This window comes from Fonsecaea multimorphosa (genome assembly GCF_000836435.1).
Source record: "Fonsecaea multimorphosa CBS 102226 unplaced genomic scaffold supercont1.45, whole genome shotgun sequence".
NCBI classification, from domain to species: domain Eukaryota; kingdom Fungi; phylum Ascomycota; class Eurotiomycetes; order Chaetothyriales; family Herpotrichiellaceae; genus Fonsecaea; species Fonsecaea multimorphosa.
The window spans coordinates 85,006-99,718 of NW_015971679.1; the positions used below are offsets into that span (position 1 = coordinate 85,006).

At 52.3% G+C, this 14,713-nt stretch overlaps 6 protein-coding genes across 6 annotated transcripts; 4 read left to right on the forward strand and 2 right to left on the reverse strand.

Annotated features, from left to right (window-relative positions):
* Positions 1–34: 34 nt before the first annotated feature.
* Positions 35–1,881, reverse strand: Z520_11948 (uncharacterized protein; the record flags this gene model as incomplete). Its single annotated transcript, XM_016782435.1, has 6 exons — positions 35–694; positions 750–984; positions 1,040–1,133; positions 1,182–1,247; positions 1,301–1,406; positions 1,459–1,881. The coding sequence occupies 6 exons, from the start codon at positions 1,879–1,881 to the stop codon at positions 35–37; spliced, it is 1,584 nt and encodes a 527-aa protein (XP_016626463.1).
* A 967-nt stretch (positions 1,882–2,848) lies between these two features.
* On the forward strand, positions 2,849–4,691 carry Z520_11949 (uncharacterized protein; the record flags this gene model as incomplete). The annotated part of the gene is made up of 5 exons (XM_016782436.1): positions 2,849–3,419; positions 3,493–3,826; positions 3,900–4,186; positions 4,275–4,508; positions 4,564–4,691. The coding sequence occupies 5 exons, from the start codon at positions 2,849–2,851 to the stop codon at positions 4,689–4,691; spliced, it is 1,554 nt and encodes a 517-aa protein (XP_016626464.1).
* A 924-nt stretch (positions 4,692–5,615) lies between these two features.
* Positions 5,616–7,615, forward strand: Z520_11950 (uncharacterized protein; the record flags this gene model as incomplete). Its single annotated transcript, XM_016782437.1, has 3 exons — positions 5,616–6,359; positions 6,452–6,773; positions 6,861–7,615. 3 exons carry the CDS (start codon positions 5,616–5,618, stop codon positions 7,613–7,615), a joined length of 1,821 nt encoding a protein of 606 aa, XP_016626465.1.
* Positions 7,616–7,907: 292 nt separating this feature from the next.
* Positions 7,908–11,995, reverse strand: Z520_11951 (uncharacterized protein; the record flags this gene model as incomplete). Its single annotated transcript, XM_016782438.1, has 5 exons — positions 7,908–8,720; positions 8,816–9,304; positions 10,245–10,549; positions 10,630–10,760; positions 10,812–11,995. 5 exons carry the CDS (start codon positions 11,993–11,995, stop codon positions 7,908–7,910), a joined length of 2,922 nt encoding a protein of 973 aa, XP_016626466.1.
* A 991-nt stretch (positions 11,996–12,986) lies between these two features.
* Positions 12,987–13,796, forward strand: Z520_11952 (uncharacterized protein; the record flags this gene model as incomplete). The annotated part of the gene is made up of 3 exons (XM_016782439.1): positions 12,987–13,056; positions 13,128–13,625; positions 13,675–13,796. 3 exons carry the CDS (start codon positions 12,987–12,989, stop codon positions 13,794–13,796), a joined length of 690 nt encoding a protein of 229 aa, XP_016626467.1.
* Positions 13,797–13,969: 173 nt separating this feature from the next.
* On the forward strand, positions 13,970–14,191 carry Z520_11953 (uncharacterized protein; the record flags this gene model as incomplete). The annotated part of the gene is made up of 1 exon (XM_016782440.1): positions 13,970–14,191. One exon carries the CDS (start codon positions 13,970–13,972, stop codon positions 14,189–14,191), a length of 222 nt encoding a protein of 73 aa, XP_016626468.1.
* Between the last annotated feature and the right edge of the window lie 522 nt (positions 14,192–14,713).

Consider the following 14,713-nt stretch of genomic DNA (forward strand, 5'->3'; position numbering starts at 1 on the left):
TTGGCTTTTGTCGTGTCTGTTGAGCAATCAACATCTAGTTGACATTTGACTGAATGGTTCCCAACTCGGTGTAGTATGATGTGTATAGACCACATCTCTTGTCAATCACTGCGTCCTGGACATTTACCTCCATATCTTTCCCTGGTGAACCGATTGCCGCAACGTTTGGCACCTGTTTCCACCCCGGTCCAGCCATGGGAGTTTTCGCGAACATCGCCCACGAGCGTTGCATATACTTGCTTGTCTGCACTTCCAACGAGGTCGCATTTGCCCGAGGGTACGTCCCATAAACTATCTCGACTTCCGAACTGTGGTACACACCGGAACCGGGGAAAAGTTCCATATTGGGAAAACTGACATTGTAATAGTAGCGCCAAGTGGGAAGCCCCAGTTTCCGGGAGTCTCGAGCGACGACGCGTGAAGGACACTGAAATCTCACCTCTGTCTCGATTGCAGAGATTTGATCTTGAACGGAACCAATCCCGGGTGAGCCAATTGCATATGCGTCCAGAATAGCCGGATAGAGTGCAGGCTGGTCCGGGATGCTATCCTCCAGGAACGCTTGTGTATCGTTATCACCGAGGACGAAAAGAAGTCCGTCGTTGGCAACCGTGCCAATGAGGATAGGAACATGGGCAATATGACCACTCTCGCGAGCGGCCTCGGAGTACGCCAGCGCCGTCACATTGTCGAGCTGGATAACCTTTAGCTTTTTGAACTTCTCGAATAAAGTATGGCCAAGGGATTACCGTATATTCGAAGTCAATGCTCAGATGCTCAATCGTGCTCATCATAGTGTTGAGATCAACTTTTCGCATGCACTTCACAAGGTCAGTGGCGTGGGTGCAGTTAAGGGCTTCAACGGTCTGGTTCCAAGGACCTGACAAGTCTCCGGTGGGGAAATTATAGTTGGCAACTCCTGATTCCATGATTGCCGCCCGGAATGGCGGATTATGGGGCATAGATGTCACAAGAATATCAACACTGTAACGGACAAAATCAGCCATTACCGAGGGGACTTGTCATGCGCCGTACATACCTTCTTCCTCCTGCACTCTGCCCAAAGATGGTGACTTTTTGGGGATCTCCACCGAATGCTGCAATGTTTCGTTGTATCCAGTCCAACGCCATTCCTGAGGAAGTTTCGTCAGTACTGGCCATTTACGGCTGTGAATACTCACTTTGATCGAGGAACCCCAAGTTTCGCTCGGTTAATGGAAGTTGGGGTGCAGCTGGAAATCCCAGGACTAGGGCATCACTGTGTCAACCCAAGGGTCAGAACTTCGCACATGGTCCTTACTGTTCGTTCGGTAGTTCAAGACAACGAGGATAACGTCCTGATTTGCGGCAAAGTCTGCCCCATCGTATATTTGCAACGAATTGGCGCCAAATGCAAGGCCGCCACCCTTCATCTAGCGTTAACGGAACACCCAGGTAAGCTTCGATCTTGAGACATACGTAGATCCAAGCCATGACGGTTTTGTTTCCACCGGGAGTTCCTGGAACGTAGATGTTGAGGTTTAAGCAGTCCTCACTTTCGCCAGCGGGAGGAGGCGGTGTGTTGAACCAAGCCATCTGCAGCTCCCGGGCCACTTCGGGATAGCTGAACTGTTGAGGACATGCTGGCCCATAGGCCGTGGCTTGGAGGGGGACAGACCACGGCGTTGGGCGGACGGGCGGTGCAAAGCGCGTTGGCGAGGCGGCAAACGGAACGCCCAAAAACTTGTTGACCGTGGCAGCCGCGCCAGAGACAGAAGTTGTAGTTCCAATTACCAGACCAGCGTCAATGCTTGCAGTTGGAGCATGCTGCTGGCTGAGCGAAGCCCGAACGGCATACAGAACAGTGGCGAGCAGCCAGGCGAGGTATCGGTCAAACAGCATAGCGGGCGTGGAAAAGAGGAATAAGGCACGAGACAAGTTGATCTCTGAATCTGTGAGCTGGTAGTAAAGTTATTGCTGCCCATTTCTCCAACCCAGGCAGACCTCAGGCTGTACTTGTATTCACCGAGGCACAAGATAAACCTCCCTCACTTCCGGACTCAGTAGATGCCTAGCACGGTGAAGCGCCAGCTTCTGCGGAGTTCTACGCGAGCAATAAGCTGGAACTCAAAAACTAGCGTAAATCCTATGCGACGACTGGGGAGGAAGCGGTGGCCACTCCATAAGCTCTCAGCCAAAGCGCGCTTAGATAAGAAGGCCCGGAGGGACATGCTACAAAGCATTAGAAGATGAGTGAAGCATAGAGTGGCAATGTCAAAAGGAAGGCCTGGCTGAGGTTGATGAAGACCTCGGTGCTGCTGCAGACGAGCGGCACCCTGACGGATCTGTATATAGAGTGGGTCGTCAAGTCATTATAACCAATCGGAAGTTGACAGACGATTACACTAGGCCCGATCGAATCAAACCGCGCTTACCTCGTGACAAGAGGCGCAGCGCACATAATCTGGGGAATGTACTAATCAATAGCTCATTAGAAGCTTTTTGGCTTCATTTGCCCCGCGCCCCGATTGACCTCTTCGAGAGGTGTCCGCCTAGATCAACGCCTGAGAGCACCTGTGGGAGTATTGTACCAGTGCTCGGTGATTCTCGGCCGTCCTAACAGACATGAAGGCGTATCTCTACTGCACGAAGGCCCCAGAGTGCATCTCAAAGCTGGGGTGCTCGAGAGAAGCCCCTTTACCTATAAGTATAGGATCCCCTTGACCCGGTCCACTGATTTTCTGCAAGCACAGACTCGTCCATCCCCACTCGGAAGACTTGGTCGTGACGATGGCTTCTACAGATATCAAATCCCCTTGCGGCATTGATAACAGTGAGTTCTCTTCTTCACCACCTTATGACAAGGCTAATGGAACGAGCCAAAGATGAGAGAGCTGGGTCAACAACAGATACGCCCACAACTGCGGCCGATGGCTTATATCCCACTATCGCGCCGAAAAGGAAACAATTCGGCATGTTCGCCATTGTGTCCCTGGCATTTGTGATTTGTAATAGCTGGGCTGGAGTCTCCGGTAGCATCCAGCTGGCATTGCTGGCTGGGGGCCCCGTCACCTTGATCTACAGCCTCCTCATCAGCGGCGTTGTCTACCTCTGCATCGCCCTCTCGATGGCTGAACTCGCCAGCGTCTATCCAACCGCCGGAGGCCAGTATCACTTTACGTCCATCCTGGCCCCGGATTCCATACGACGGAGCATTTCGTATGCCTGTGGACTCGTATCGCTGATGTCGTGGATTGCACTTGGAAGTTCAGTGACAATGATTCCGGCCCAGCAAATCCCAGCCCTGGTCTCCACGTACAACCCCGGATTTGCCCCGCATTCATGGCAGATATTCCTCATCTACGAAGCAGTTGCGTTGTCGGTGCTCATATTCAACCTCTTTGCACTGAAGCGCAATCCCTGGGTGCATGAAGTGGGCTGTAAGTGGATGCTGGGAGCCTCTACTTATTGAGTAAAGCCATAAGATACTGACCATGTATCTTCGATTTCCAGTCTGTCTCTCAATTGCGCTATTCTTGATCTCCTTCATCGGGATTCTATCACGCTCAAGACCGAAAGCTACAAGCTCATTTGTCTGGACTACCTGGATCAACTCCACGGGTTGGCCCGACGGCATCTGTTTCATCTTGGGTCTGTCGACCTCCTGCTTCATGTTCATCGGTCTGGACGCAGCCTTACATTTGGCGGAGGAATGTCAAGATGCTGCTCGTACGGTGCCCAAGGCCGTGACTAGTGCTATCATCATCGGGTTTTGCACAGCATTTCCATACACAATTTCCGTTCTTTATGGAATCACAGATATCCAGTCTGTTCTAACTTCGACCGGGTGAGCCACCAGTCCTGCTCCAACGTTTCTGAGACCTTTGACAATGTGGCTGCTAAACTTTATATCATTGCAGATATACGCCGCTGAAAATATTGAAGCAGTGTCTTCATTCAGCCGACTTTGCCACAGCCATCACCAGTGGAGGCATTGTCATGGCGTTCTTCGTTCTCAATGCCATCCAAGAAACTACTTCGCGACTAGCTTGGAGCTTTGCTCGCGATGGCGGGCTAATCTTCTCGGACTCGTTGGAACAGATACACCCTCGTCTACAGGTCCCAGTCTGGAGCCTGCTCCTTACGTGGGGGCTTTTGGCAGTCTGTGGATGCATATTTATGGCTTCCAGCACAGGCAAGTCCCTCCGTTCGTTTGTTTGCCTTCTTAGGTCAGCCCGGCATCCCACAGACAAAACATACTTGACGCTATTCCATGTGTTGATTCTTCTTTCTAGCTTTCAATGCTCTGGTCAACTCGGCGATTGTGCTTCAGCAACTCTCGTTCCTCATCCCTCTGGCCCTGCTTCTTTACCGGGGGCGGAGTGCAAAATTCTTGCCTCCAAGCCGTGCGTTTGCGCTACCACGGGGATTCGGAATGGCGGTTAATGTCCTGGCGGTGCTCTGTACGGGGGTGACCACCTTCTTTTTCAACTTCCCCGTCTTGCTCCCGGCGACGGGGTCAAACATGAGTATGACCTGCTTTGTTGTAAGATCAATTGATCAAAAACTAAGGGATGTCAACAGATTACACCTCGGCGATTCTCGGAATTGGAGGGATTTTGGGTGTTGTCAATTGGATTCTGTACGCGAGGAAGCATTACCGAGGACCCCAAATAGAGCTCGAGAGCCTGGCTGTCAGAGTGGGCCTTTGAAAGGTTAGCTTTGCTTTCGGGAAACAAAGGCAGCTGTGACCTTGGGTGGTTAGTGAACACTTTCTCCAGCAACGCGATGCTGAGTGCAGACCACCGAGGTACTCGTGGGAAGACTTTGACGCAAATGGCATGAAAAAATGTGAGGATTTGGAACATTAACGAGATCGTATCTTTGGAAGAGTCTGCATTTGTAAGACTTAAGACCAGATTAGCCTGGTGCTTACCGTATATTGACGAATGTGCTTCTCCCCTTGAGCCTACTACTCTCCTCGGCCGTGAGGGTGGAAATGGACCTAAGCGCGACACAGCTCTTCTTGCACTAGCGGATGGAGATGGTGTACATGCCCCTTCCTAATGCGCCGGTGATCCCCCTTGGCGGTATGCTCTTTTTGGATGTAGCTTCTAACAGTCCCCAGTCCCAGAGAACATAAAAAAGCCTTCAATAGTTGGTCGGCAACTGGAACCTACCCTTATCAAAGCGCGGTCAAGTGGACACCTGGTGGTGTTGGAGCTAACAATATACCTCCAACCTCGCCGAAGAACGCGAAACGGGACAAAGATCGATTCCGTAATATGTTGTCATGGTGTAACCGCATGCTTCCAAGTCTCCCGCCAGAGGGGACTCGCGCTTCAATGACATCAAGGGGAAGAAGGGAACTCGCCCATATGCGATTGATCCAACTATCCAACCTCGGCGTCAGACAGAGACACGATGAGATCCGCCATGCCGAGGTGTGAATCAAGTGACATGGCCTGATATCGGGAGCTGGGAAAGGAGATAGAGCATCTTTTCGTATATAATGTTGATGTCCAGTAACCCATCCTACTTGAAGCCCGTTGGGGTACTTCGTAGAAAAGAAAAAAGAGAACCTACTTGGTCAATACGCACCTCTTCATATTGAATACTCCAGAACCGCAGCAGCAATGGCCAGTACACCAACTTATACCAATCCGCCCAGCATCTGTCATCCACAGGGCTACTCGCATATCAGCACGGCCGAGCCCCCTTCCAGAATAGTGACCATCGCCGGACAGGTCGGACAAGGCTCTTCAGGAGCCGTGGATGCTTCCTACGACAAGCAGGTCGCGCAGGCGTTTGCCAATCTTGGAGCGTGTCTTGCTGCCGCAGGAGCTTCGCCCACGCAGGTCACCAAGCTCAATTACTACATTGTGAACTACGAGGCCAGTAAGCTTGCGGCGGTCGGGGACGCATTGAAGGCCATGTTCGGCGGCCTGCACAGGCTTCCGCCGTCCACGCTGATCCCGGTCCCGGCACTGGCTTCGCCCGAACACCTTTTCGAGGTCGATGCAATGGCAGCCGTGCATCAAGATTCCGCAACAGCTGCCAACGTCGCCGATGTCATCGTCGTGGGCGCCGGCTTGAGCGGGCTGGAGGCCGCCCGCGGCATCCAGGCTGCGGGATTATCTTGCCTGGTGGTCGAGGCCATGGACCGAGTCGGAGGCAAGACGCTCAGTGTCCAGTCAGTCCCTGGTCGGGTGGGCGTCAACGACCTCGGCGCCGCGTGGATCAACGACACCAGTCAAGCCGAGGTGTACAAACTGTTCAAGAGGTATCATCTGAAGGGCGAATTTCAGAGGGCCGAGGGGAAGAGTCTGTATCAGGACATGGACGGCAAAATCACTGCTGCTGCCTATGGCGAACCGTCGGTGCGTGGATGGAAAACCAATCCCTGCTTTTCCCCAATCTTCTCCATCAATTCTTCTTCCACGAGCAAACGTGCTGATTCCACTCTATGAAGACGAGCCAAGGTGCCAAAGCCGCCCTTGAAAAACTCCTTCCCGGATGGTCTCGGCTCTCCGAATCGCACAGACTTGAGGACCCTTGGGCAAGTCCGGGCGCCAAAGACCTCGACGGCGTAAGCTTTAAAGAATACTGCGAGAAGGAACTCGGTTTCCCGGCATCCATCAATATAGCAGACCAACTCACCCGCGCACTGCTCGGCGTGGAAGCCGATCAAGTCAGCACACTCTATATGATCGACTACATCAAGAGCGCAACCGGGTTGGTCAATATCACTTCAGACTTGAAAGAGGGCGGACAGTATATCCGGTGCAGAACAGGTGAGTGAAATTGCGTTGGTTTGGTTTTTACACTGTCTCGGATCCCGATTCTATTTCCGCATCTAATCATGTTGGGCGTTGCTGTAGGGACGCAATCCATCGCGATCAACCTGGCGCAAGAGCTGCAACCAGGCTCATTGCACCTTGCAACTCCCGTCACGGCAGTCGAGCAGTCGCCGTCTGGGTGTACAGTGCGATCGAGCACGGGTGCTGTTTTCAGGAGCAAGAAGGTGGTGGTTTCGGTACCGACGACTTTATATCCTTCGATAACATTCACACCACCTCTTCCAGCCGGGAAGCTTGCGTTGGCGGAGAATTCTATTCTAGGCTACTTCAGCAAGGTCATCTTTGTGTGGGACGAGCCGTGGTGGCGTCACCAAGGATTCTCGGGCATCCTTCAGTCTAGTATTGGTCCCGTTTCGTTAACGAGGGATACCAGCATCGAAGCGGATCAGGTGTGGTCCATCACCTGTTTCTTGGCCGGAGGGCCAGGACAAGCCTGGTCCCAGCTATCGAAGATGGCACGAGAAAAAGCCGTCTGGACCCAATTCTGTGCAACCTTCGAGAGCGTGGGAGGCCGAGTTCCTGAGCCCGTCAACGTCATCGAGTTCGAATGGTCCAAGCAGCAGTATTTCCTCGGGGCGCCGTGCACTGTGTACGGGCTCAACGATCTCAGCACTGTGGGAGCCGACCTCCGGAAGCCTTTCCACAACATTCATTTCGTTGGGACAGAAACATCGGTGGGATGGAAAGGATACATGGAAGGCGCCCTGCGATCAGGTCAACGAGGCTCTGGGGAAGTGGTGGCTAGTCTCGCTCGGCCATCAGGAGGTTTCGATTAAAAGTTGGTTTAGTCCCTTCCACAAGCTTTAGACTCAGCAGTGATACAATGGAAATCAGGATCCTGGTGAAGCTGTCACCGCAATGTCGTTTTCGATGCCGCTGAGTAGCGTCCCATAAGAGGCCCGGCTGAAATCAGCCCCGAATAGAGAGAGAAAAGGGTGTAGAATCTCTTGAGATAGAGCATTAATACTCGGAATTGACCCCATCAGGCATGAGATACCGCCCGAGGACTACGTATGAAGAAGGACTTCGTTGTCAACGCAAGTCACAAAGTCCGATATGAGATGCATGTCAGCTCACGCAAAAGTCATGGCTTTTCACCACAGTCCCCAAGGCGAAAGGCCCAAATATGTCATCTTTGTGCAGTTCCCAAGTCATCTTCAGGATTTCCAAAGCTCGATGCGTGATAGCCCAGTCAAACCTTGACCTGGACAGACCAGCACACATTTCTTGCTGGTCCTCTGATGAGGTCAGACACGAACCGATGACCATCAGGGGCCATAGCAGCGTGGTTTGCAATGGTGAGGCGCATGTGTGACCACAGAGATGCCGGAATTCGACGATGATGGGTGCCATTCTCTTGCAAAAGTCCTCTTTGTTCCGATATTTGACGTAACACGCCGAGTACAGGAAAGCCAAAAGGGCAAGCTGATAAATCCGGCCTACCGCCGTCAATGCCCGGGCTTGGAGGGGGCCTTCTGGTTTTGTCGGCGGAGTGGGCGGCCAGTTCAGGATTCTTTCCTCCAAGGAGGAGTACGTTTCAATCCACGGCTCGTCCTCCAACTTCGGGAGGAACTGGATAACGGGGATAAGCTCATAGAGCTCCCAGCAGCTCCCGAGCAGACTGCCAAAAGTCGGATAGGCCTGAAGATGCTGTAGCGTCTGCACGAACCAGTCCGTGGTGATCACCTCGGTGTTCTGGTTACCACCGATGGTGACGTTACACACAATCGCCAAGTAAACATAGTATTCCAAGAGGAAACCAAAGATCTCGAATTCCTGTGCGGAGAGACTGCCTACGCCAGCAGCAAAGATGGTTTTGATGAATTCTCGGCTGGCACGAAGGTGGTAGTATGCAACGCTCCGACCATTGCAAGTAAGAGCCTGTCGAGATGGCTATTAGTCTGCATGCCGCGTGATTCAGAAGACATTGGCCAGAAAGGGGACACCAGCAGCAGCAGTCAGCCAAGACGACTTACTTCGTACTGACACAGAAAGACGGTGACACTCAACAGTCGCAGCGTGTTCTGGGCCTCACTCGGGTCCCAGTTCGTCAGTGCGTGCTTCAGTTTTCGCGTGACCGCCAAATAGTGGTCAATGGTGGCGCTCCTTAACGCCAAGTTTTGTACCTTGTGGCCAATATCGGCACCGCTCAGAGCTATCATGGCATCTATGATGATGGTTTCCGAGCATGCCCAGGGCAGGATACAGGTGAGAAGAGGGTTGTCATGAGGTTCTCGGGCGACGAGCTTGGCCGCCGTCTGCTCCAAAAAGTGCCGTAACAGGGCTTGAGACTCGATCGTGTTGATGATGGCAGGCTCCCACGTGAAGGAAGCACCCCGGGACTGTGAGGAAGATGGTCGTAGAGCTTTGAATTCCCGTTCAGGACTCCGCTTGGTGCGCAACTCCAGGGTCCCCTCTCGAAGGCTAGCGCGCCAGCCGAGATTAGAACGACGTTGAGAGGATCCCTGGGTGGCACTCGGCGGCCATGAGCATATTAGTTTGTTTCTGACACAATTTCGACACACAGGTGTTGTCTCGTCACACTTTTTGCGACGGAGTCGACAGCAAAGACAGCCAGTCTTAGTTCGAGAACGCCGAGGCTTCAAGATTGCCGCTTGGGGCGAACTTGCAATCGACTCCCTATTCCTCCCCATGGGTTGTAAAGCTTTGGTTTGTTGGGATTGTGGTAGGGGTGTAGTGATTGCAATCTCGTTGTGCAACCCCAAGTCCAGAGGAGTGTAAGTGTTGCCTCGACTTCTTTTATGTACCAGGGAGAGGGAAGTGAAGTAGATATCAAAGGAGGGGGTGCGAAGGTTCGTGCCGGGTTGTTGTTGATTGAAATACACGTGACCATGGGGGCGCCTTGATAGGGCCTAATAGGGCCAAGATCTGGCTCGCTAGGCAATAGGGGGCGAGGGGGTTTCCGGTCGGCCAACGGCACAGGCAGCTTAGCGATAAAGGTACAAATCTATGGGACAAAGGACTGGACGGGGGGGCGTGGCTCGAGTCAGGGCGATCGCGCCCACGACACCACCATACACCTGCACAGACGAGTGAAAGTATGTCACACAGAAGGGGAGAAGGGCCGAGAAGGGCCTGACAAGCACATAGATACGGAACAGATGTTAATATTGTAAGTAGGGTTATGCCTCCTGGTAGTCGCGACCCGCATATTTGCCACTTAATAGGCGACTGTGATTGACTGTGACACAATCAATCAATCAATCAGTCTTCCAGTGTGCGCGGTCTCTGTTCGCCGGTGTGACTATATTCGTGGAGCTTTTTGGTACTCGACTACAGCTAAAGGTCCAATTGTCCCCGGTGCCATGGCCTTGTCTACACACTCAGCTAACAATCTATTATACCGGCGCCCTTTCAAAGCTTCTACCGAGCTGAACTCCTCACCACGTCGAATCCCATCCAGTTCTCCAAATTCGTCCGACAGATTTGGATGTACAGATCGATTCCTCCTATAAACGTCAAGGCCTGGGCTTTCTTGCCGGGAATGTTTCCCCCAGTCCACCATGAGTCAGTCAAAGGGAACAGCGTGTGGTCGTTCATTTCTGATATCAGGTCGGACCAGCGCTCCTCTGCCGATTTGGTAGCTTCAAGGGATTTGGCATTCTCTTTCTCTAACTTGGCGATCGATTCGACTATCAGGTCGACTTGGGTCTCGATGATGGTTGGGCCGTTGGAAAGCACGGTCGGCGCTATGCGAGTAGTCAGTGCTGGATATCGAGGATGAAAGGACTGCCCTGGAAAACGGTAAGGTGTAAACACCGTCACGTACCTTGAGCAGTGGCCACAAAGAAGGCATTTGGAAACCCATGACAGAAGACTCCCATGTACGTTGAGATTCCGTCTTTCCACACGTCCTTTATGTATATTCCGTGCTTGTTCTTCAGGCCCATCTGGGTCAGCCTGCCGAAGTGCGTTAGATCTCCTCTGGCGTGTGTCCAACACAACACTTACGAGCCAGTGAAACTGTCGAAGCCGGTTGCAAGGACTAGCGTGTCAAATTCCAGGTTGCGGCCGTCTTGTAAGTACACTCCTGTGTTGACGAACTCGGTAATGGGTGATCGGTTGAGGTCCACAACATCCACATGAGCCTTGTCCAGCATTTCGTAATAGTCATTCTCGAGGGGGCAACGTTTAGTGCCGAACCAATATGGCGGCTCAAGAGGAGCCATCAGGTCCTTCTTTGCTTGATCGGACATGCGGGCTCGAGTTTTGCGAGCCCAGAAATCGTAGACGAGCTTGTTGGCTTGCTTATCAACCATAACATCTTCATACTGACAGATCAGGAAGTTAAAGGCACCACGCTCCCAAAGCTCTTCGAAATAAGCCTCCCGCTCTCTTGAGTCAACCTCAAAAATGCTGATAGATGGGGATCGGCCTGGAAAACCACTGTAAGACTTGCGACCAGCATCGAATAACGTCGGATAATAAGCTTTCCAAGCAGTCTGCTCCTCCTTATCGATCGACCGTTGCCGCATAGGAAGACAATAGCTAGGCCGTCGTATAAGTACCGACATATGGTCTGCTGTCTTGGCCAGCTCCTGGACAATCTGGACGCTTGTGGCGCCCGCACCGAGAATGGCGACTTTCTTACCCGTTGCACTAAAGCCTCGGGGCCAGTTACTGGAATGATAAACGCTCCCAGCAAACTGGTCAAGTCCGGGAAACATGGGGAGATATTTGCTGTGAAGTAAACCAACTGCCAAAATGAGATACTTTGCGGTCGCCACATGGCCCTCGCCTGTCTTGACGGTCCAGATGCCGTGTGCCTCATGATATTGGGCAGCGACCACTTCAGCATTGAAATAGACATCTTTCCTTAGGCCCAAGACTTTGTCACAATGGTGTACATAGTCTAATAACTCTTCCTGGGCCGGAAAACGGCAAGACCAGCTCCAGGTCTTCCAGATCTCGGGGATGTTGAGTTGGTAGAAAGGCGTTTCTGAATCCACCCGGGCGCCAGGATAACGATTCCAGTACCATACACCCCCGAAATCGGGCGCAGACTCAAAAACCTTGGTCTTGAGACCAAGATTCCGCAGTCTATGTAGAGCCGAGATGCCACTAAGGCCGGCTCCGACAATGATGACGTCGCATTGGACCAGACACGGTGCGTTGGAGCTGTCGGCGGGGGGCATGGCACTCGAAGAAGAGGAGATCTCAACAGTAGGGAAATGAAAGGGGCTCCGAAGCTAAGAATGATGTGTATCTTGTCTCTCATCGATCGTCTCACTCAAGGGGAGCTTGGTTACAACTGTCTTACAACACCAACACCTTTATAGGTTCAACAGAAACACAAAACTGCCGAGGTTGGAAGTCATCACTCACTACATTGACAATGTGCGGGAACACAAGAGTAGTCGGGATATGTCGCTGAGAAGACGAGGTCGCCTTGTATCGTTCTAGAGCCTGCTGTTTGCCCATCCTGGGAATCTACCAGCAGTTGCTAACAGAGAATGATTCCAAATTGAGAGTCGGAATCTTTGAGACATTATTATTACGTGGTAAGCGCGATTGATCCCAATGAGGACTCGCGTGGCCCAGTCTTTAATTACATTCTCGCCAGCTGATGATGCCAATGTCGAGCCTTGCCAATGCGCTATAAGCTAGGCCCAATCCTGACAGACGGCGCTTACCATTCGGTATAGACGCACGAGGTACAGTCGACTCTTTAGCCCATCCAATATTCTCGCCATTGACAGTGTCAAGATGTTGCCATCTCGCCGGTGGGCCTCCTTAGCTCCACTCCCAAGGCCCGGCTCATACATAGGTCACAGATAGATGGCTGATGCATGGCCGGCACTGTCCGACTCTTTGCAACTGTTCTCGAATCATTATAGGCCCACGCTATGCGTGAGGGCAGTGGCTCGCACAAAATCCACCAGAAGTGTCTCAACAAGTAGTTTATGTCACAAAGACTTAGCCAATGAATGCGTGTGTGGAGGCAGATGAGCCGTTATTCCACGAGGAGATTAAGGACAGCTTTGGTCGTAACCAGACGTCTGGTATATATGACCAATACTCCTTTCCTGAACGAGTCAGTATCCTTCCCTCTACCCTTCTCTGGTTGTCTGTCTGTCAGAGAAGCCTCTGTTACCACCCCACCAGACCTGGCTGGCAAGTCAAAACATGGCCGGATTCTTCGATATCACTGAAGATGACATCCACGGGTTGGAGCAGAAAATTGCCATCATTACTGGTATGAGGAGCCTCCCATCCAAGGCTTGACGTCCACTACATTCCCCTGCTAATGTGGCTGGTCCTCCACAGGAGGCTCCTCCGGGATTGGATTTGCGACTTCAGAGTTCTTCAGCACCAAAGGTGCCATTGTTGTTCAGGCTGATCTCTCCCCGCCACCGAGGACTCTGCCAGGGTCACTCTACACCAAAACAGATGTCACCTCGTGGACCGACCTTACGCGTCTCTTTCGAAGGGTCATCGACGACTACGGCAGAGTCGATATTGTCTTTGCCAACGCTGGAGTCGGCCCAAAAGGGGACTACCTGGACTTGGCTATAGGAGAGGATGGGGTGCCGGTGGAGCCATCGAGGCTGTGCTTGGAAATCAACCTGATGGCCGTGGCCAACACTGTTGCATTGGCTCTTCACTACATGCAAAAGCAGGACGCCGGGGGAAATGTGGTCATGACAACCTCGGTCGCAGGTAAGATATGCATTCTGAATCTCGCGCGGGCCGATAAGCAAGTCCCTGCTAAGTCTTCTCCCTCGTTGTATCCAGGATATCAACCCTTTGGTCATGAAGACTACAGTAGGCTCATTTCCCAGTCCTCGTGTTCCACCTCTGATGTACCTGACAGCTGTATCGAAACACGGTGTGGTGGGAATTCTTCGAGGGGTTCGCGAACACTTCTATCCCAAACGTCCGATCCGAATCAACGCAATTGCGCCGAGTTGGACTGACACAACCATTATCGGGTAAGCGAGCAATCAATTCAGTCTTCTTCACACTCACGAATCTGCCCTTGATCTTTTATGCCCCGTCCATTCCTTTCTCTACTGCAAGCCTGTTGTTTTCTTTGGACGCATAGACGAATGCACGGTTGACCCTGAAGCCTTGACAGTCTTCCGATTGCCGCTTTCGAAAAAGTCGGAATGGGTGTGCAACCGCCTTCAAAGGTGGCGTTAGGCGTCGGTCTCTTGGTCACCGACCCGACCCGCCACGCCCAGACAATCTACAGCGTCAACGGTCGTTACAAAGAAATCGAAGCAGAGATCATGGCCACCACGGCAGTCGCGATGGGTTTCAAGAGCATCGAGGAGACCGAGGCGGGGAGGTTCCAGGAGCTGGTCAAGGCTTCTCAAGAAACGTTGTAAACGACCAGACACCAGACGGAGAACAGCTGGAGAATACAGACGGTAGGTGTTGCGAGGTCGATAACACAGGAGGCAAGCCGTTGGGTCTCGGAATCTGTAGAAAGAGGGACCATACTTCAAAATCCGCTTCGACTTCTTTATCTTTCTCCTCTTCATTATCGACGACATAAGGCGACTAGATGGGTCGATCGCGGAAGTTCAGCGGCCTGTCCCTGGGTCACACTTGGACTTCTTGCGAGCCTCATGGGAAATTCGAGAAAGGCAGAAAGTCGGAGACACGGGTAAAGCGCTCTTTTATACCATAGGAGTCTGAGTTTCACAGCTGCCACGCAAATCCTGATCGGGCGCCTTCACTTCTTTTCTGATGAAGTGACAACCTTTCCATGCTGCGGAGTCATCGACAATTGGGTAGTCGTGTCGCGCTGAGAATTCGCTATTGGCACAAGCATTGCCACTCTTTTGATGGTAGCGACGAGCTCTAATGTGAGGTGGGTCAGCCTCGTCTTCCGAGACACAAATGGG